Raw genomic sequence first — 22270 nt, 5'->3', positions numbered from 1 at the left:
TGAACAGCCCATTTTAAACCATTTACATAGTCGAAAGGCTCTGCAGTTACTACTACTTAAGGAGGACTTACCTTAAGAAATTTGGCATTTAGGTACTTGTTTCTCAAAGTGTACCAAGACTAGCAGTACTGGCATTATCTGGGGCTTCCCAGGTAGCTCAGTGGTAAAGAATCTGCCTGTCAATGCAGGAGATGCAGGTTCGATCCCTGGGTCAGGAAGATACCCTGGAGTAGAAAATGGCAACCTACTCCAGTATTCTTGCCTGAAGAATTCCATGGACAGAAGAGCCTTGCGAGCTGCAGTCCATGGGGTTGCAAAGAGTCTGACAGAAGTGGGTAACTGAGCACGCAGGAGCACATATTCATGGAAACTTATCAGAAATACAGAATCTCAACTTTCACCAAAGACCTACTGACTCAGAATCGACATTTTACGAGATTTCCCCCACTACGTGTAAGTACATCAAAGTTTGAGAATCAGCACTGATCTGTTGAATCTTAATGTTACATCCTATCGTTGGAAACCCTGGCTGTACCTTATATGTAGTTCTAAAAACTACTGTTTGGGAAGCCCAACTCCAGAAATTCTGATTTAATTGGCTTGGGTTGAGGTCTATTATGGCTATGGACCTAATTTCACATGCCCACATGTGTCCTGAGCCTGTCCTGGGGGAACTATGGGGCCCTGAGCAAGAAGGAAGCTTCTGGGGCACTGCATGCCAGTTCAACTTCACAGCTACTGAGAAACTCCATCATATTTTCTGCCTTTTCTTATTCATGCTCCTTCAGGACTTAATTCATTCCAAGAAAAGCATCCATGTTCTAATCTTACAGGGGGTTTGGATTTGCTATCTAGGGCCACTCAGAGAACTAGGTGCTGAATAATGTAAGGCCTCAGGGTAATTTTCCCACCTGTCAGATTAGCACCAAATTTGTTAGTTTCATCTTTTCCTAATGGTGAAATGGAAGTAACTAATATTTCTCTCAAGCCTTTGGAAAATATGCTTTTACTGTTGACCAGGCACTACTAAGATTTCCAGTATGACTGCTGCTGCTAAGTCGCTTCAGTCGTGTCTGACTCTGTGCGACCCCATAGACAGCAGCCCACCAGGCTCCCCTCCCTGAGATTCTCCAGGCAAGAACACTGGAGTGGGTTGCCATTTCCTTCTCCAATGCATGAAAGTGAAAAGTAAAAGTGAAGTCGTTCAGTCGTGTCCGACTCTTAGCGACCCCATGGACTGCAGTCTACCAGGCTCCTCCGTCCATGGGATTTTCCAGGCAAGAGTACTGGAGTGGGCTGCCATTGCCTTCTCCTCCAGTATGACAGGTGCTTACAAATAGACATATTACTTAACAAGAAGCTCAAATTGATAATAAGTATCACTTAGATGCAGGTGGGTGGGTGGGGATTGTCTGTTTACTAATGCATCCCCAGTGACAGAGACAATGCCTGGAACGTTGCATGCTTTAATAAATGTTTGTTAATTAAATTCCTCAAGAAACAATAACGTCTGACCTTTCATTCATTCAGTTACCGAACGTACCGTGTTAGCGAACCTGCAACAGAAAGTGTTTTATCAAAGAATTTTTAAATGAAGCTCCAGATTTCCTTTGAAAAATAAATTGTGTGCCCCAATCCAATGCCATGTTTCAGGTGCCCTAGTTTGACCTCGGCTCCTCAGTTGGAGGATGGCTAAGGGATGTGATCCCTGCCCTTGAATCTCCTTCCTTTGTAGTTTTTTTGACCTGCGCGGTTCCGTTTCCCAGGCGTAGGAGCGCGCGCCGCGGCTGCGCCCATCAGCGCGCGGCGCGGGGTTGTGGCTGTCAGGCGGGCGGGGCCGCCTAGGACCCGGGAGGATCCGCTTCTCTGGCGCCGCAGAGCCTCGGCGCCCCCACGTGCGGCCCCCTCCTCCTCCTCCTGGCCCACCTCCCTCTCTCCGGGGTTTGGCATTCCTTGGGGAGCAGGAAGGCCCCTCCGGCCCTGCAGCGGGCTGGGCAGGCGGAGTGGTCGGGCCCGGGAGCGGATGCTCGTGGGTGGGCCGGGCCAGCCGGCTGCGGGGGAGGCGGGCTGCGCTGTTTCCCGCTAGGGCCGGACTCTGCGCGGGACGAGCCTCCGCGCGGTGCTCTCGGGCGGGGCCTGGAGGCGAGCGAGGCGGCGGCGGCGGCGCTGCATCCCGGGCCTCGGGCCGGGCCGACGCCCCCGCGGCGCCTCTCCCACGCTCGCCGCCCCTCCCTCCCTTCCCCCGGGCTCCCGGGAGCTGCGGGCGGAGGAGCTTTGTGTGCGCCCGCGGGCCGGGGGCGAGCCTCGGGCGGCCCAGCTTGACGGCGGCCGGCGGACTCCGGGGCGGGAGTGGTGAGGCGTGACCGGGTGGAGGGGGGGCGTGGGGCTCCCGGGCGCGGGGAGGGACCGAGCGAAGCGCGCCGGACAATGAGCCGGGCAGCTCGGCGCTGCGGCCACTTTTAGGGGGCGCGGGCCTCCGCGGCTCCACCTGCGCGGAGAGGGCGGGATGTCCGGGCCAGGTGTCTCGGCGCGCTAAGGCTCTCTCGCAGCCCGACGTTCCCGAGCCGGTTCTCGCCTTGACCCCGGGCTACCTGCAGCCTCCGGCTGGGACGCGCTTGGCCGGGCGCCCCCCGGAGCAGCCGCGATGGCCAGCACCAGGAGTATCGAGCTGGAACACTTTGAGGAACGGGACAAAAGGCCGCGGCCGGGGTCGCGGAGAGGGGCGCCCAGCTCCTCCGGGGGCAGCAGCAGCTCGGGCCCCAAAGGGAACGGGCTCATCCCCAGCCCGGCGCACAGCGCCCACTGCAGCTTCTACCGCACGCGGACGCTGCAGGCCCTGAGCTCGGAGAAGAAGGCCAAGAAGGCGCGCTTCTACCGGAATGGGGACCGCTACTTCAAGGGCCTGGTGTTTGCCATCTCCAGCGACCGCTTCCGGTCCTTCGACGCGCTGCTCATGGAGCTCACCCGCTCCCTGTCGGACAACGTGAACCTGCCCCAGGGCGTCCGCACCATCTACACCATCGACGGCAGCCGGAAGGTCACCAGCCTGGACGAGCTGCTGGAAGGTAGGCGGGGAGGGCCCGGAGCGGCAGGTGCGGCCCCGCGGGCGACAGGTGCACCCGCCGGGCAGCCTGCGGCGGGGCGGAGGCGGCGGTGATTCTAGGCGGCCGCGGGGATTGTGTGGTTCTCTCTGCTGTTCCACAGGCTCTGTGTGTGGGACGTGCTTTCACAGACACTCGGGCCTTCCTAAGAGATAAGTGTTAAAAAAAAAAAGTGAGAAATTCTGACGGGGCTTTGTGACATCTCTCAAGATGGGTGAACTTATGTTTGATATTTGCTCTTATGAAGTGTTCCATCATTGTGCAAGTGGCTCTCCCGTGAGGATCTGGGTAACCCTCTAGCTCGTAAGCTGTCCATCCCTCTGTGTGGAGCTCAGTACTGGCATCTGTGGTGTTTCAGCTTTCAGGACCCTGTTGTAGTGGGTCTGCTTAGAAGCTGTGTTTGTGAGACACTCTAGGTTGCCTTTCCTGATGTGCTTTGCAGCAGAAGTTCCCTGAGGTCAGGAGAGGTGATTGGACACTATGGTTCTCAACCTTGGTTGCATCTTGGATCACTGGGAACTTGAAGAAGTAAGGGTGCCTGGGCCCCCTTCCCAGGTATTTGGATGTAAATTGGTTTGGGGTGTGGTCTGACCATCTGGAGTTTTAAAAGCTTCTTAGTTGATCTGAATGTGCTACTGAGGTTAAGAAGGGCTGTGATAAGGGTTTTCCACGATTGATTGGTAATGAGGTGCTTCAGGGTTAATCTCTCCTAGTGAGGGAGATAGAGGCCACAGAGTCAGCAATTGAGGCCTGTTATAGATTAGGCCTAGAATGTCAACCATGCTGGACTTAAGACTGCTTGGCCTTATGTTGGGTCATCCTTGAATTCCTGCAGTATTTAGGCTTCTTTCCCTTCACGGAGAGAAATCATTACTAGTAGTTAAGAACCTATATCCAGAATGAAACAGGACCCATAAAGTTCAGAACCCAAGTATGTGCTGACTGTGTTTATATACAGCCTGCTCTCGTGCATCGTTTTATAATTTATTTTTTTTTAGATTTTTGGCTGTGCTCTGCGGCATGTGGGATCTTAGTTCCCAGACCAGGAATCGAACCCACACCCCCTGCAAGAAGTGAAAAATCTTAAACAGACCTCCAGGGAAAGCCCCTCACGCATCTTAATGCAAATGGCACATACTGCTCTGGTAGTCATCCCTATATTGGCTTGGCAGGAGAAGGAAACTGAACTTGAAGCCAGCTATTTTTCTTATAGTAACTTATCATGTTGTTATGCTCTGAAGGCATTATGTCCTTTTTATGCATGGGGAAACTTAAGCAACACGCCTTGTTATACAGGACATGCGGTATATGTCCGTTCACCTGCAATTCACTTTTTAAAATTTGTATTGGAGGATAATTGCTTTACAATATTGTGGTGGTTTCTGCCATACATCAACATCAGTCAACCACAAGTATACATGTGTCCCCTCCCTTTTGAACCTCCCTCCTATCTTCCACCCCATCCCACCCCTCTAGGTTGTCAGAGAGCACTGGGTTGAGTTTAATAAACAGATGTAGCCACACTGTGGAGTCCTTAAAGTGGTCGGGTTTCTGTTTACTCACTATTACGGAAAGTTTTCCCTGCCCTAGGCTAGATGAGGACTCAGCCAAAACTACGTTGTCTTTTCTCTGTGTGTGTGTATGTGTGTGTGTTTGTGACTTCACACATTCTCCTGCACATTTGAGTGTTTTGGTTTTAAAGGCTACCTGAGGTGATGACAACCAGCAGAGTATTAGAATGAAGATACATTGTTAAAAGGGTTTTATTGCTTTATCCTGTTGCAAACTTAAAAGTAACATTTTCCTAGATACTTCAAAACTGAGTAACAAATTTTCTGATTGACCCAAGGCTCCGCTAGTGGCCCCATGGAAGGATGGAGGCAATGCCTTTTGCTTAAATGTTCGTTACTCACATGCCCTTGGGAAACTGCCCAGTGTGGTCTGAGAAGGGACAGTAGTCTTAGTATCCTTCTCTGAAACAGTCTTAACAGTGTTAGCTGTATGAAATGAATGTAATCCTAAGGTGAATGTCACCCAGGCGGGATGGTCAGCGTTTCCATTGTGCATGTTAATTGAGAACACTGATCGTGTACAGTTTGTCTTTGCTCTGGTGGGACACGGTCCCCTGAGTCTAGTTCTCAAACTATAAACTGAAGGTTGATAAATATCCCTCTAATCATTCATTCACTGATTTCTGTAGGAGAAGGAACCATAAGTATACGGAGTCCAAATTACACCACAATATGAAAAGTGATAGAACACAGATATTTGCAACAGAACTGTTTCCCTAGTTTAGCCAATTGCCCACTGTTTCAAATGTAATAAAATTATATATATTTAAGTGTAGTAAAATCACTGCAAATGAAAATTTAAGCACTTCTTTTGTCATAGTGGCATTCTCTTTGACAATAGATCTTTGAGTCTTGGATTTCCCACAAAGCGAGTGGACTACACTGTTTCAAGGCAGTTTTTAAGAAAGACCCATCGATGCTTAATACCAGCCATTCAGTAAATAGTTTCAACATTTAGTTAAAATTGTGTACTCAAATGTTCAGCTTTATCACGCAGCAGGACTGATGAGCTGTCTGTGAAGTTACTTGCATCAGTATCACCCATGTCGTCAAAATTGACTATTTCATCTTAGTTCATCATTTTTAATAAAGATTTTCTGATAGTATGTTTTTACACCATTATGTTTAGCTATTCTCTCCTCTGCCTCTTCTATGAAATTTGTAGTTTAGGAGATACTGTTTTTCCTAAAATGTTTTTTTCTAAAATATTTGCTGTGAAGAATAGAAAATGATGACTCAAGATAGCTGGACATGAATGCTTATTCAGAGCCTCAAGCTCACTGAACTCATGACAAAAGAAATTTGCATGGCCCAGATTTTTTCTTCTGCCCTTGAGAGCCTCTGGAGACTAAAACCTGTTCAGGTGTAGGCTGGTCCTCCTACACTGCACTGACCAGCAGGCACCTTGAAAGTGAAAGTCACTCAGTCGTGTCCGACTCTTTGCGACCCCATGGACTATACAGTCCAGGGAATTGTCTAGGCCAGAATACTGGAATGGGTAGCCTTTTCCTTCTCCAAGGGATCTTCCCAACCCAGGGATCAAACCCAGGTCTCCTGCATTGTGGGCGGATTCTTTACCAGCTGAGCCACAAGGGAAGCCCAAGAATACTGGAGTGGGTAGCCTATCCCTTCTCCAGCAGATCTTCCCAACCCAGGAATTGAACTAGGGTCTCCTGCATTGCAGGCAGGTTCTTTACCAACTAAACTATCAGGGAAGCCCAGCCTAATGGTTTAACTCCCCTTGCTGGATTAATTTCAACGAGTTGGTGCTGTGCATCCCTATAATCCTATTTAGTCCATGTAACTGGATAGAGACCTTCTCTCAAAGGACTGAGTCATAGCAGTCAGTATTGGGAAACACAGGTTGAACCATCTGAAGCCATGAGCCAGCCAACCGTGTCACAGCTCTGATAAATAACTGAGGATGTCTGGCTTACACTTCCCTAGGTTCTCAGAACTCTTGGTCTCAGTGTTGTTTCTTGAGTGTTCTCTTTTTCAGAGCTTGAGATGTAATTATTTTGATGTTCCAAAGACAGATGCCCAAGGACAGTGGAAAGAATGCATGACCAAGTTGATGTCCCTAGGTTCTGATGACTGTGGATTTGAAAAAAATTCACCTCCATTCACGGCCTCAGTGTCCCGTAGAATGAAAGATCCCCTAAGTTACATCTCATCTGGTCTAAAATATATACCCTTCCCCTGCCTAAGTGGTTATTTATTGTGTGATGGTCTGGCGTGCCTTCCCTTACCCAGAAAATATCTTCCAAAGAATTGACAAGGGACCAAATGCCTACACTACAAGGAGTGGGTATGTGGCTCCGATAAATGGTTTGCAAGGAGCCTAAATAGTTGCTGCCTATGTCTGCCTCTTTCATTACAAAGTAATGTGTCACTTTATATCATTTATACCTTTTCCCCCTCAGTCAACAATGAATAAGCCTCTTCCATTAAGCTGTCTTAAATTAGCTTGAATTAGCTTCAATTTGAGAAAATTAAGTTCTAAAAGAAATCAAGCATTTGAAACTTCTGAGGTTTTCCTACTGTGCCTACTTTATTGAATCTCTGGTTATTTAGTCTCTTTGGTTATTCAATCTCCTTGAAGGTGTTGGATCAAAATATAGTGACAGTTACTTTTGAGTAAAAATGAGTCTCCTATAAGAACTTACATTATAGGTTTTATCTCCCTTGAGAGGTGGACTTTTATACTAATAATAGAACCTGAGCTCTTGGAACTTGGTACAGTGAAAGCAACATAAAACCACGAGATACAAGATATTTGTGTGTGTGCGTGCCTGCTCAGTCATGTCCCACTCTGTGACTCCTCTGACCATGGGATTTCACAGGTGAGAATACTGGAATGTTGCCAGAGGCTATCCCAACCCAGAGATCAAACCTGCATCTCTTGCATCTCCTGCATTGACAGGCACATTCTTTACCACTGAGCCACCTGAGAATCCCCTGTAAGATATTTGTACATGGTGAAAAGCAGGGCACATTTATATACAGCAAGTCTGATGACTGGACATAATAGTTAACATTGGATCTTCACTCTGCAAAACCTTCTCTACCTGGGAGACTCCTATCTCCTTCCAGACCCTCTTCAAATATCATCTTTCTGTGAACTCTTCTCACATCTCAGGGTCATTGGTCTCAAAGTGGTGTTGATTGAGAGAATAGTTGTTTTTCAAGGTGTTGGGGGTGCAGTTTTTTCCCTCACGGTGCTCATGTTCTAGAAGGGGCTTCACCGGTGGCTCAGTGATAAAGAATCCACCTGCCAGTTCAGGAGACACGGGTTCCCTCCCTGGTCCAGGAAGATCCCACATGCTGTGCCGGACCAACTGAGCCCATGTGCCAAGAGAAGCCACTGCAATAAATAGCCCAGAAAATGACTTGGCCTCTAAGTCTCTGGATTGTCAAGAGAGAATTCAAACTATGAATTAAGTTTGAATAAGGTTGTTCCTGTATATTTGTGAAAATGTGTGTTTTGGAAAATTGGATTGTATTTCCGATGAATCAGAGATGCCCTGCTGACTCATAATGGTGAAGACAATTGTACTCTTCTGCAGTACTTGCTTCTATAAATCTGATTTTTTTTCTTCATCTCATTTCCTCAAAACAGGGGAACTCAGGTCTGCTATAATGCAGCTGCATAGGAAGCTCTTTCCAGGGGCAAAGGGAAGAGAAATTTTCATTTGAACCATAAAGAATTCTAGAATGGATTCTAAGATGAAAGGAAATACTTTGGAGAACATTTGTGAGATGAGGTTCTGACATAGTGATACACTGGTAGTTAAGAGAAGATAACTATTTCATGAGGTTTTAAACTATGGAAATGGATGTTTCTGTGGTCCTGTGATATAAAGTAAAGGGAACTAGAATCCTTGAGCAGTGACTGTCACACTGCTTTCTTCATCATAGAGAGGCCAGGGAGTTTCTGAGCATCCGTACTGCCTGGTTAGGTCTCTGCTTCTCATCCCTACCAGCCTCTGCTCCTAGCACTTGTTTTTTCTCTCTTCTGTTGATGAAGTAAACCATTACCCTAAGGATGAGGGATCCTTTTCTTAAGATAGCTACGATTTTTTAGATGTTTTACCTGCAGTCCTTGTGTGAGATGCAGGTATTGTGTGAGATACTCTGTGTTTTTATTTCACCATTGTTATCCACGTGGCATATGGCTGCATTGTTTTCCCCATTTTGCAGCTAGGGAGGTTGAAATCAGAAGACAGAGAAATTCTCCCCTCGCACCAGTCAGAAGAGGTGGGCTGGAACCTGGGTTCTTCCTCCTTGGCCTTTGAACATCTGAATTCTTTAACTGCTGTGCTCTACCACCTGTGAGATGGGGTCCCTTCTGACCCCTGAAGTTTACATAGGTTGCTGCTGCTACTGCTAGGTCGCTTCAGTCGTGTCCGACTCTGTGCGACCCCATAGACGGCAGCCTTCCAGGCTCCTCCATCCATGGGATTTTCCAGGCAAGAGTACTGGAGTGGGGTGCCGTTGCCTTCTCCGTTACATAGGTTAGGTGTCAGCAGTCTAGAGCTGTATCACTGCTGCAGCCAGATCCGCTAGTCATTTGTATTTGGAAAAAAAAAAAAAGTGCAGTAATTTATCAGTCACTATAGATGTAAAGACAGTTTTAGGATGTTTTGTGTATAGTTCTGAAAATGAACCCTATATTGACCTGTATACCTGCACAGTAAGGTCTGTGCATTCAAATTCTGCAGGGTGCCTTACTTGGCTTCAGCATCCTCATCTGCAAAATGAGGAAGCTTAAGATTGCTAAGAAGTCTTCCTGCTTAAAGTTCAGTGATCTTGAGAAATGTTTCCAGAAGTGGGAAAGAGAAATGATCTGTCTGCCTTCATGTCTCTCTTTAAAAATTGGCCAGGTTTTGTGTTTGAATGTGGTTACCCAGGTTCAGATGGAGTTCTTAGAATCTCCAGGAACCTCTAGGAGGTTCTTCTCCACAGAATGTTCCTAGGAAAGAGGAAATTACAAACCCTTGGGGGATGGGACCATGGTCATCTTGTTCATTCCTTTGTTCTATCAATAAATACTTCTGGCACATGATTTTTTTTTATTTTGCCTTTGTGCCATATAGAAGATAATTTTGACAGGTGGGAATAAGTGGGTATTGGTGTTTAAAAAATCTTTCTTAGTTAAGACAACCGGCTGAACAGTTGGCTAGATTTGCAGAGCTGGACTTAGTTCATGTCACTGGCAAATATTCCTTGTCTCTTGTCTCAGTTTTGAAAAAAGATTTTATTCAAGGAAAAAGGATGCGGTATATTTATATGTTAACAACTTATCAATTTCACTAGTGTCTGAGATGCCTGACTTGATTTTTCTCTCTGGAAATCTTTCATAATCAAATTCTTATACCTTTATTTTGAATGTGTGTGTTAAATCCCAGGACTATTCTAAGCCCCCTACTATTTTCAGCATCTGCTTTGAGTTAGTTCTCTGACATAACAAAGACTTAGTTTTGTTCATCTTTTCATATTCTTATTTTAAGCATTGTATTTAGAGGATATATTTCTTATATAGTTTAGATATGATGTGCATTGTACTATAGTTTTAAAATTCTGTGTGTTGGGACTTCCCTGGTAGCTCAGATGGTAAAGAATCTGCCTGCAACGCAGGAGACCCGGGTTCAATCCCTGGGTCAGGAAGATCCCCTAGAGAAGGAAATGACAACCTACTCCAGTATTCTTGCTTGGAGAAGTCCATGGGCAGAGGAGCCTAGTGGGTTACAGTTCATGGGGTTGCAAAGAGTCGGACATGACCGAGCAACTAACTAATGCTTTTCATTCTTTTATTCATTAGAACACGCAGTAATTTCCATTCTAATTCAGGCTATTTCATCCTGTTTGCTATATCTCCTGCAGCCTAAACCATTAGACTGGGCATATTGTAATCTGTCAGAAGCTACTACCTTTGAGACTGAAGGAATGGGGAAATAATGATTTGTGAGATCAACTTTGGTACTTTTGATGATAACATTTACTAACATCTCAACAGAAATAATCTACAGTTGTGACCTACTATGTTTTTTGTTTATGCATTGGTTAAATCACAATCACTAGCAACCAAAATATATCACAATAGAAGCTTTAAAATTCTCATTGATTGTTTCTTCCTTCACTGTATATGTTTTACAAATTTCAGATTACTTTGTTAATTTTTTGTTGTTTAGTCACTGAGTTGCTCTTTACAGCATCGGACTTTGCTTCTATGACCAATCACATCCACTATTGCATAGAAACCTGGAATGTTAGGTCCATGAATCAAGGCAAATTGGAAGTGGTCAACAAGGAGATGGCAAGAGTGAACATCGACGTTCTAGAAATCAGTGAACTAAAATGGACTGGAATAGGAGAATTGCACTCAGATGACCATTATATCAACTACTGTGGGCAAGAATCCCTTAGAAGAAATGGAGAAGCCCTCATAGTCAACAAAAGGTCCGAAATACAGTACTTGGATGCAATCTCAAAAACAACAGAATGATCTCTGTTCGTTTCCGAGGCAAACCATTCAATATCACTCTCAGTATCAGTGTATCAGTATCAATATCACTATCAATATCAACATCAGTAATCCAGGTCTGTGCCCCAACCAGTAACGCTGAAGAAGCTGAAGTTGAACAGTTCTGTGAAGACGTACAAGACCTTCTAGAACTAACACCCAAAAAAGATGTCCTTTTCGTTATAGGGGACTGGAATGCAAAAGTAGGAAGTCAAGAAACATCTGGAGTAACACACAAATTTCACCTTAGCGTACAGAATGAAGCAAGGCAAAGGCTAATAGAGTTTTGCCAAGAGAACGCACTGGTCATAGCAAACACCCTCTTCCAACAACACAAGAGAAGATCTACACGTGGACATCACTGGGTGGTCAACACCAAAACCAGATTGATAATATTCTTTGCAGCCAAAGATGGAGAAACTCGATACAGTCAGCAAAAACAAGACTGGGGGCTGACTGTGGCTCAGATCATGAACTCCTTATTGCCTAATTCAGACGTAAATTGAAGAAAGTAAGGAAAACCACTAGACCATTCAGGTATGATCTAAATCGAATCCCTTACGATTATACAGTGGAAGTGAGAAATAGATTCAAGGGATTAGATCTGATAGAGTGCCTGAAGAACTATGGATGGAGGTTCATGACATTGTACAGGATACAGGGATCAAGACCATCCCCAGGAAAAAGAAATGCAAAAAAGCAAAATGGCTGTCTGGGGAGGCCTTACAAATAGCTGTGATAAGAAGAGAAGTGAAAAGCAAAGGAGAAAAGGAAAGATATACCCATTTGAATGCAGAATTCCAAAGAATAGCAAGGAGAGATAAGAAAGCCTTCCTCAGTGATCAGTGCAAAGAAATAGAGGAAAACAATAGAATGGGGAAGACTAGAGATCCCTTCAAGAAAATTAGAGATACCAAGGGAACATTTCATGCAATGATGAGCACAATAAAGGACAGAAATTATATGGACCTAACAGAAGCAGAAGATATTAAGAAGAGGTGGCAAGAATACACAGAAGAACTGTACAAAAAAGATCTTCACAACTCAGATAGTCACGATGGTGTGATCACTTACCTAGAGCCAAATATCCTGGAATGCAAAGTCAAGTGGGCTTTAGGAAGCATCACTACGAACAAAGTGAGGAGGAGGTGGAATTCCAGTTGAGCTATTTCGAATCCTAAAAAATGATGCTGTGAAAGTGCTGCACTCAATATGCCAGCAAATTTGGAAAACTCAGCAGTGGCCACAGGACTGGAAAAGGTCAGTTTTCATTCCAATCCCAAAGAAAGGCAATGCCAAAGAATGCTCAAACTACCATACAATTGCACTCATCTCACACACTAGTAAAGTAATGCTCAAAATTCTCCAAGCCAGGCTTCAACAGTACGTGAACTGTGAACTTCCAGATGATCAAGCTGGTTTTAGAAAAGGCAGAGGAACCAGAAATCATATTGCCAACATCCATTGGATTATCAAAAAAGCAAGAGAGTTCCAGAAAAATATCTACTTCTGCTTGCCTTTGACAGTGTGGATCACCACAAACTATGGAAAATTCTGAAAGAGATGGGAATACCACACCACCTGGCCTGCTTCTTGAGAAATCTGTATGCGGGTCAGGAAGCAACAATTAGAACTGGACATGGAACAACAGACTGGTTCCAAATTGGGAAAGGAGTACGTCAAAGCTGTATATTGTCACCCTGCTTATTTAACTTCTATGCAGAGTACATCGTGAGAAACACTGGGCTGGATGAAGCACAAGCTGGAATCAAGGTTGCCGGGAGAAATATCAATAACCTCAGATATGCAGATGATTATCACCCGAATGACAGAAAGTGAAGACGAACTAAAGAGCCTCTTGATGAAAGTGAAAGAGGAGAGTGAAAAGGTTGGCTTAAAGCTTAACATTCAGAAAACTAAGGTCGTGACATCTCATCCCATCAGTTCATGGGAAATAGATGGGGAAACAGTGGAAACAGTGACAGACTTTCTTTTTCTGGGCTCCAAAATCACTGCAGATGGTGATTGCATCCATGAAATTAAAAGACCCTTACTCCTTGGAAGGAAAGTTATGACCAACCTAGACAGCATATTAAAAAGCAGAGACATCACTTTGTCAACAAAGGTCCATCTAGTCAAGACTATGGTTTTTCCAGTAGTCATTTATGGATGTGAGAGTTGGACTATAAAGAAAGCTGAGCACCGAAGAATTTATGCTTTTGAACACTACAGAGTTGGAGAAGACTCTTGAGAGTCCCTTGGACTGCAAGGAGATCCAGCCAGTCCATCCTAAAGGAGATTAGTCCTGAATATTCATTGGAAGGACTGATGTTGAAGCTGAAACTCCCAATACTTTGGTAACCTGATGCAAAGAGTTGACTCACTGGAAAAGACCCTGATGCTGGGAAAGATTGAAGGTGGGAGGAGAAGGGGATGACAGAGGGTGAGATGGTTGGATGGCATCACCGACTCAATGGACATGAGTTTGAGTCAACTCCAGGAATTGGTGATGGACAGAGAAGCCTGGTGTGCTGCAGTCCATGGGGCTGCAAAGAGTCAGACACTACTGAGCAACTGAACTGAACTGAGTCATGGAGTTGTGTTTGATTCTTTTTTAACCCCATGAACTGTAGCCTGCCAGGCTCCTCTATCCATGGGATTTCCCAGGCAAGAATACTAGAGTGGGTTGCCATTTCCTTCTCCAGGGGATTTTCCTGATGCTGGGATTGAACTGGTGTCTCTGGCATTGCAGGTAGATTCTTTACCACTGAGCCACGGGGGATGCCCTTGTTAATTTTTGTGTAAAAACAGTGTAATTGTTTCTGAAGAACAGTGTTGGATCGTCTCTTCCCCAGTATCCTTGCTCATTATCTCTGTGTCTTTACTTAACAGTATTTTTATCTCATCTGTTAAGGAATCAGGAAAAGAAAAAGGGAGTTACAGAAACTTACTACTGGTTATATTCTTCATCAAGCTTTGGCGAATGAAACAACTTGAGAAATAGCCTGGTGTAAATGCATTTCTTCTTAGTTTAGTGATTAAGGCCAACAGCTAGAAAGTTTCACATAAACCTTGTATATGAAACACTTAGCAGAGTTCTAGCATGCTGTGGCTCTTTTTTAATGGGAGTGCTCCTCAGCATCTCAAGCAAAAATGTGTCTTTGTAACTTACCCCTGAGATTCTGGAGCCACCCTTTGGAGCCATAAGACTTCAGATGGGACTGCATGGCAGCGCTTCACACGTCTTATGACAGAGGTCATGCTTTCCTCTACCGTTTCCCCTTTCTGCCCATCCCCTAAATGTAACCCACTATTTTTTTTTTTTTTGACAAACATCTGGTTTCTTTATCTTTTAACCACTTGACTGAATTTTTTTTGAGCTGTTCTCACTATCAATCTGTTGCTTAAAATTGGAGCCAAGTCTTCCTCTAAGATGAGTAGTGAAATTTAAGGGTGGGCTGGGGAAACTGTCGAGGATGGTTTACCTCTATTCAGATGAGGAGCCAATTGAAGGACTGACCCTGTGTCCGTTAGGTCCCGGTTACTTACAGATACTGTTAGACGGGCAGGATTGTTTCTGTTTCTGTTCTGACTGCATGGCTCCTAGTTGTGGCACGCAGACTTCTATTTAGCTGTGACACAGGGACTCAGTAGTTGTGGTACACGAGCTCAGCTATCCCACGGCATGTTGGATCTTAATTCCCTAACCAGGGATCGAACCCATGTCCTCTGCATTGGAACGTGGATTTTTAACCACTACGACTCCAGGGAGGTCCCCTAGATGGGCACATTTTGGTTTGAAGATCTCTTTCTCAGTATCCTTAAAACTGCAGCATTTCTCAAGCTTCTGGCAGTGTTGGGATAATTAAAATCGAAAACCAGTGTAAAACCTAGCAGCCAAGTTGCAGAAACCCAGCACTGCCTTAGTTATTTTAAACACACTGTCACTTAAATATTTATTAAGGTAGATATACCTGTGCATATAGGTCTTAGACACCAGTACAACTAGACAAACAAATTGATAACCTAAAAACCAACAAAACTGTATAACCAATAAAAATGCAAAATAGCGACATAAAGCTCCAGATACTATTTGCTTAAACTAAATTGTTCACGGTGCTGAACACTGATCACGCTTGGTGTGCTGAGTTTCAGAATGCCGTGTGATGAGTCCATTTTTCGCCACTAATGAACCTTCATTCTCACAGGGTAAAACTATGTCCTCTGGCCTTAACTCTCTGTGCACATGCCTTGTACGTAGAGTAAGTCCTCTTCCTCCTCTTTACCTCCCAGCAGAATTGCACAACTTGATGCCAGAAGTGTGGAGGCTGTTTGCACAGAGTAGCCTGACTGCGCTTGCTTTAGAAATAGACATTCAGTTGTCCCAGATAGGACGGTGTAGGAATTTTAAGTCTTACCGTCAAATTAAGTGCAGAACTAGGAGTTCCCTGGTCGCCTAGTGGTTAGGGTTCTGGGCTTTTACTGCCAGTCCCTGGTCAGTGAATTGAGATCAAGTAAGCCGTGTAGCTCGGCCAAGATAAATAGGTACAGAATTAAAATTGCCATGATGGATGCTTGTGGACTGTGGGGTATGGTTGGCTCAGGTTTGAGGAGCAAGAAGACAGATAATGGATTTGATCTGTGGGTTCCATCCTACCAGGAGATTGTTGTTGTTGAGTTGCCAAGTTATGTCTGACTGTTTGTGGAGATTAGACTTATTTTTTGTTTCCCCAGCTTTAAGGCTTTTTGGTTAGTGAGAAGCATCTTTGTTTTTACTTTTACATGATTTCTTTGGTCTTATGTTAACTTCTCCCAGATTTCAGTGGTGAAACGTGGAGTTGGACCTGCTTCCTCCTGGATATTCTGATGTTCGGCGTGGCTTTTCTGCCCCTTCTGCGGTGGAGGGTACACAGGCCGTGCCCCTGGATGTCACTCTGGGAGGTTGTCTGCGGCCGTCTGCCTTCAGATGTGCTGAGGTGCGCTGGTCTTGGCGGTGAAGGACCTCATTCTGTGCCCTCAGCCCTGCCCTGCGGGAAAGCCTCTTATTCATTTTGTGAAGGTAGCCGCACTGGTCCGGCATCCGGGTGAGAGCCGTGAGTTTTGTGTCACTTTTCCGGTTCACATAAGTTTAAATTCTGGACGTTATATGGTTTCGGTAGAAAACCCAATTAAGCTGTTTGCCGGGACAGGGTAGCAAGTCAGTCTTACTTTTCCTTACTCTGTATTTTTCTTAACCAGCTGGGTGTGGGAACTTATCTTTGGTGTGGTTTAGATGGAGATACTCACGTTATTTCTGAGGAGGGCATGGCAACCCACTCCAGTATTCTTGCCTGGAGAATCCATATGGACGGAGGAGCCTCAAGGGTCGCAAAGAGTAAGCCACGACTGAGCAGCTAAGCACAGCACTCACTTTATTACCCACCCCCAGGACAGTCTCACAAATGTTGTACTTGATTAAGGACATCAAATCATCTTATAGATGCTACATACCCAAGTTTATTTTTCTTGGTTACATTCCTTTATGTAATTTTTTTTCCCCTCAAGTTTGGAAGTTGGGAAAGAATTTAGGTTTCTAAGATTTTTTTGGTGATATTGGACCTAAAGTGTCAGCCATAGTTTTTCTTTTCTTTCCTCTTCTTTGTTACCATTTTTAAATCTGTGTGGGGGGGGCGGGGAGGGGGGAGGTTTTCTTTAAGCTTGATGAATCCTTGCACTTTAGACTTGTAAACAAGTTTTCTTTTTCATCATGAAGTTCATTGCTTGCTTCTCCCAGAGTTAGGTATAGTCTCAGTGTCCAAGTTTTGTGTACCTGAGTTTCTGCCACGAATGTCAAATAGTTTGTAAATATAGCTAATTAATGTTGTTAGACAGTTAATGTAAATATTTTAACAGAGGTGGGTAGGAGACTTTCATAGTAACTGGTAGGGCTAAAACGTAGTGTTGTGGAACTTCCAACTGTGAATTTGCATTTAGCTGTTTACAATTTGTAACAGTAAGTGGCTCAGTGGTAAAGAATCTTCTTGCCAATGCAGGAGACATGGGTTTGATCCCTGGATCGGGAAGATCCCCTGGAGAAGGAACTGGCAACCCACTCCAGTATTCTTGCCTGGGAAATCCCTTGGACAGAGGAGCCTGGTCGGCCACAGTCCACGGGGTTGCAAAGGAGTCAGACCCGACTTAGCAACTAAGCAACAGAAAACAGTAAGTGACGTTTTAAATGTTGAGGAGTTACTGTAATTTAGCTTTTAAAATATATTTCATGTATAATTCACACAAAAACACGTATGCACACATTTCATTGATTGAAAGACACATTTATTGGGGGCCTCCTTGATGGTTCCAACGATGAAGAATCTGACTGCAATGCAGGAGACCCAGGTTCCATCCCTGTGTTGGGAAGATCACCTGGAGAAGGAAATGGCAACCCCTGCAATATTCTTGCCTGGAGAATCCCATGGACAGAGGAGCCTAGTGGGCTGTAGTCCATAGGGTTGCGGAGAGTCAGACATTTCTGAGCAACTAACACTTTGACTTAAATTTATTGGAGTGAAAACGTGTCACGGTCTGAAATGAAAACATTTCGGTAGGTACTAGGCAGCCCTCCCAGCCTGCTTGTCTTCCTCTGCGCCGTAGGTTGCCCTCTGAGGGACTTTCGTGACCTGAGAGTGTCTCGGACCACACGTGATGTCCATTAGGAGCCTGGCCCGGGCCTTTCATGGTCATTCCATATCAGCACCTACACTATGCAAATGTTTAACCCAGGAGCAATGCAGATCCAAACCGTGAGGTGTGCAGGTTTGCTCTGGAAATACGCGTCTTCATCATGACTTTGACAAACGTGTTTTGGGCGCCTCCTATGTACCAGGTGCTGGGCTAGGTGTGGGGAATGTGAAGAGGCGGGTGCCGCTGTTTCAGGGAGCTTCTGGTCTGGGCAGTGGCTTGTAACCAGATTGTGTTCGAAGTCAACTGTGAAATTAAGAAGCCTTTCTCACATACTCTGGTCACACGTTCCAGTGTTTCTGGTTCAGAAGAACTGTGGTGAGGCCTGGGTGTCTGGGTTCTACAATAAAACCATCACACACAAAAGAAATTCTCCCCTGAGGACCAGCAGAAGAGACAGATAAAGAACAAATGATTATGAGAGGTGGGCACACTGTAGACTCCAGATACAGTAAATACACCGAAGAGTGACATAATTTAAAAAATTTTGAAACTTATCTATAGAAAATTCATAAAACGTACATGTATAGCCCAGTGAGTTATTACGAAGTGAACACCTTTGTGACTCCTATCAAGAAATAGAGTAGTGGGAGTCCTCTGGCTGGCTAGTGCTTGCACCGCCGGGGCCCTGGTTCAGTCCCTCGTTAGGAAACTAAGACCCTGCAGGACGCGTGGCACGGAGAGAAAAGCAGCAGGATGGTGCCAGCATCCGAGAGGCGCTCGCTGTGTCCCTTCCTAGTCCCTTCCTAGTCACAGTAGTCCGACGCCTGCTTCTCTTTGTGCTTCTACCACAGATGAGGGCATCGCTAATCAGTATAGTTCAATTTTATTTGTTTTGAGTTTAAAGAAATAAAATCCTATTGCATTCTATTCTTTTTTCATCTTTTGCTCACTATTTGTAAAATTCATCCAAATTGTTGTATGTAGCTCATTTGTTCATTTCATCACTGCATCAGTCAGTTCAGTTCAGTCGCTCAGTCGTGTCCGACTCTTTGCGACCCCATGAATCGCAGCACGCCAGGCCTCCCTGTCCATCACCAACTCCCGGAGTTCACTCAAACTCACGTCCATCGAGTCCGTGATGCCATCCAGCCATCTCATCCTCTGTTGTCCCCTTCTCCTCCTGCCCCCAATCCCTCCCAGCATCAGAGTCTTTTCCAATGAGGCAACTCTTCACATGAGGTGGCCAAAGTACTGGAGTTTCAGCTTTAGCATCATTCCTTCCAAAGAAATTCCAGGGCTGATCTCCTTCAGAATGGACTGGTTGGATCTGCTTGCAGTCCAAGGGACTCTCAAGAGTCTTCTCCAACACCACAGTTCAAAAGCATCAATTCTTCTGTGCTCAGCCTTCTTCACAGTCCAACTCTCACATCCATACATGACCACAGGAAAAACCATAGCCTGGACTAGACGAACCTTTGTTGGCAAAGTAATGTCTCTGCTTTTCAGTATGCTATCTAGGTTGGTCATAACTTGTCTTCCAAGGAGTAAGCGTCTTTCAATTTCATGGCTGCAGTCACCATCTGCAGTGATTTTGGAGCCCGGAAAAATAAAGTCTGACACTGTTTCCACTGTTTCCCCATCTATTTCCCATGAATTGATGGGACTGGATGCCATGATCTTAGTTTTCTGAATATTGAGTTTTAAGCCAGCTTTTTCACTCTCCACTTTCACTTTCATCACGAGGCTTTTTAGTTCCTCTTCACTTTCTGCCATAAGGGTGGTGTCGTCTGCATGTCTGAGGTTATGGATATTTCTCCTGGCAATCTTGATTCCAGCTTGTGCTTCTTTCTTCCAGCCCAGCGTTTCTCAAGATGTACTCTGCATATAAGGTAAATAAGCAGGATGACAATATACAGCCTTGACGTACTCCTTTTCCTATTTGGAACCAGTCTGTTGTTCCATGTCCAGTTCTAACTGTTGCTTCCTGACCTGCATACAAATTTCTCAAGAGGCAGGTCAGGTGGTCTGGTATTCCCATCTCTTTCAGAATTTTCCACAGTTTATTGTGATCCACACAGTCAAAGGCTTTGGCATAGTCAATAAAGCAGAAATAGATGTTTTTCTGGAACTCTCTTGCTTTTTCCATGATCCAGCGGATGTTGGCAATCTGATCTCTGGTTCCTCTGCCTTTTCTAAAACCAGCTTGAACATCTGGAAGTTCACGGTTCACATATTGCTGAAGCCTGGCTTGGAGAATTTTGAGCATTACATTACCAGCGTGTGAGATGAGTGCAATTGTGCGGTAGTTTGAGCATTCTTTGGCATTGCCTTTCTTTGGGATTGGAATGAAAACTGACCTTTTCCAGTCCTGTGGCCACTGCTGAGTTTTCAAGATTTGCTGGCATATTGAGTGCAGCACTTTCACAGCATCATCTTTCAGAATTTGGGATAGCTCAACTGGAATTCCATCACCTCCACTAGCTTTGTTTGTAGTGATGCTTTCTAAGGCCCACTTGATTTCACATTCCAGGATGTCTGGCTCTAGGTGAGTGATCACACCATTGTGATTATCTGGGTCATGAAGATCTTTTTTGTACAGTTCTTCTGTGTATTCTTGCCACCTCTTCTTAATATATTCTGCTTCTGTTAGGTCCATACCATTTCTGTCCTTTATGGAGCCCATCTTTGCAAATGTTTCCTTGGTATCTCTAATTTTCTTGAAGAGATTTCTAGTTTTTCCCATTCTGTTATTTTCCTCTATTTCTTTGCACTGATCGATGAGGAAGGCTTTCTTATCTCTGCTTGCTATTCTTTGGAACTCTGCATTCAGATGCTTATTTCTTTCCTTTTCTCCTTTGCTTTTCACTTCTCTTCCTTTCACAGCTATATGTAAGACCTCCTCAAACAGCCATTTTGCTTTTTTGCCTTCAGAAGACATCAAGTGACCTTACAATATGTGCTGTGCTTGTGGCAGGCGAGAAATGCTTGGGGTTAGGGCATGTCAGCCAGGGGGGTGCAGGAAGCAGAGGTGCTGCTGCAGGGGCTTACGAGCAAAGTGTGGGTGAGGAAGTTGGGGAGGCAGATGAGGACTGTCTAGCTGGGCACTGTGTGTGTTGGTTGCTCAGTCGTGCCCAACTGTGTGTGACCCCATGTGTGCAGCCCACCAGGCTCCTCTGTCCATGGGATTCTCCAGGCCAGAATACTGGAGTGGGTTTCCATGCCCTTCTCCAGGGGATCTTTCCAACCCAGGGATCGAACCCAGGTCTCCTGCATTGCAGGCAGATTCTTTACTGTCTGAGCTACCAGGGAGTGAATGGAACCCAAAGCGCATCAGGTAGAGGGGGACAGGGAATGAAGGGGGGAGGATTTGTGTGTGGTAAGGTCGGAGACACTTGTGTATAATCCTGTGTAAACAAAGAAGAATGTGCCTGACCTGAAACCTCAGCATGAGGGGCAGGAAGGATCCAAATGTTGGGCAAGGGGCGTAATATTGAATGGGAGGAGAGTGCCCTTGTCACCAAGACGGGAAAGGAGGCGAGAGAATTGGCACAGACTCATTGGAAAAGACTAATGCTGGGAGGGATTGAGGGCAGGAGGAAAAGGGGACAACAGAGGATGAGATGGCTGGATGGCATCACTGACTCGATGAACGTGAGTTTGGGTGAACTCCGGGAGTTGGTGATGGACAGGGAGGCCTGGCGTGCTGCGATTCATGGGGTTGCAAAGAGTTGGACATGCCTGAGCAACTGAATTGAACTGAACTGAAGTATGTCTGTAAGAGATGGAGGTGTTCGGAGAGGAAGAGTTTGGAAAATTCCTAGCTTCTTGCCTTTTAAAGAGGAGGCGGTTCATTTGATTAAGGATGAAAGTTAGTAGTTAACAGGTACCCAGGTTACATTACACAGCTGGTGACGGTTGGTCTGTCATCCTGCTCAGCGTGAAGTTATAGGGAGCATCTCTGAACAGATGTCAGTGGTAAGAAGCCGCAGCCACGCCTCCGGAGAGAGGTAGAATTTGGAAATCTTTCTGTTCTGCACTGTGCTTGAAAACAGTTAGGGTGTTGTGTAAACCACCTCCTGTTTCTACCCATCCTACTACACAGAAAACGAATCCTTAAAAAGAAAGGTTCATTGAGGTATAGTCAACTAACAGTATTAGTTTCAGGCATATGGCTTAGTGATTGAATACTTTTGCAGATTACACACTATACAATATTATCGTAAAATGTTGGCTTTATTCCTTGTGGTGCATCTCACAGTCCTGTGACTGACTTTCTAACTGGTAGTTTGTAACTGTTACTCCTCTTCATCTATTTTGCCCCTTTCCCAACTCCTCTCCCCTCTGATGACCACTGGTTTGTTCTCTGTATACAAATCCTCTTCTATATAGTATTCTTGTGATCATCATTTGTC

The 22270-nt window shown here is 45.1% G+C and overlaps 1 protein-coding gene across 7 annotated transcripts in view; it reads left to right on the top strand.

The window, feature by feature from the left end:
- The first annotated feature begins 2293 nt into the window (after positions 1-2293).
- The window catches only part of DCLK2 (doublecortin like kinase 2), a 189806-nt gene continuing 169829 nt past the window's right edge, over positions 2294-22270 (top strand). For all 7 annotated transcript variants that reach the window (XR_009730241.1, XM_061384025.1, XM_061384024.1 and 4 more), the window contains exon 1: positions 2294-3065. Coding sequence is in view for 6 of the 7 variants with exons in the window: in XM_061384025.1 (XP_061240009.1) it covers positions 2645-3065 (421 nt within the window). In the remaining variant the exon portion in view is untranslated. The remainder of the gene's footprint in view (positions 3066-22270) is intronic.

Source organism: Bos javanicus, chromosome 17 (assembly GCF_032452875.1).
Source record: "Bos javanicus breed banteng chromosome 17, ARS-OSU_banteng_1.0, whole genome shotgun sequence".
NCBI lineage: Eukaryota > Metazoa > Chordata > Mammalia > Artiodactyla > Bovidae > Bos > Bos javanicus.
This window is presented reverse-complemented; position numbering and strand designations above follow the sequence as displayed.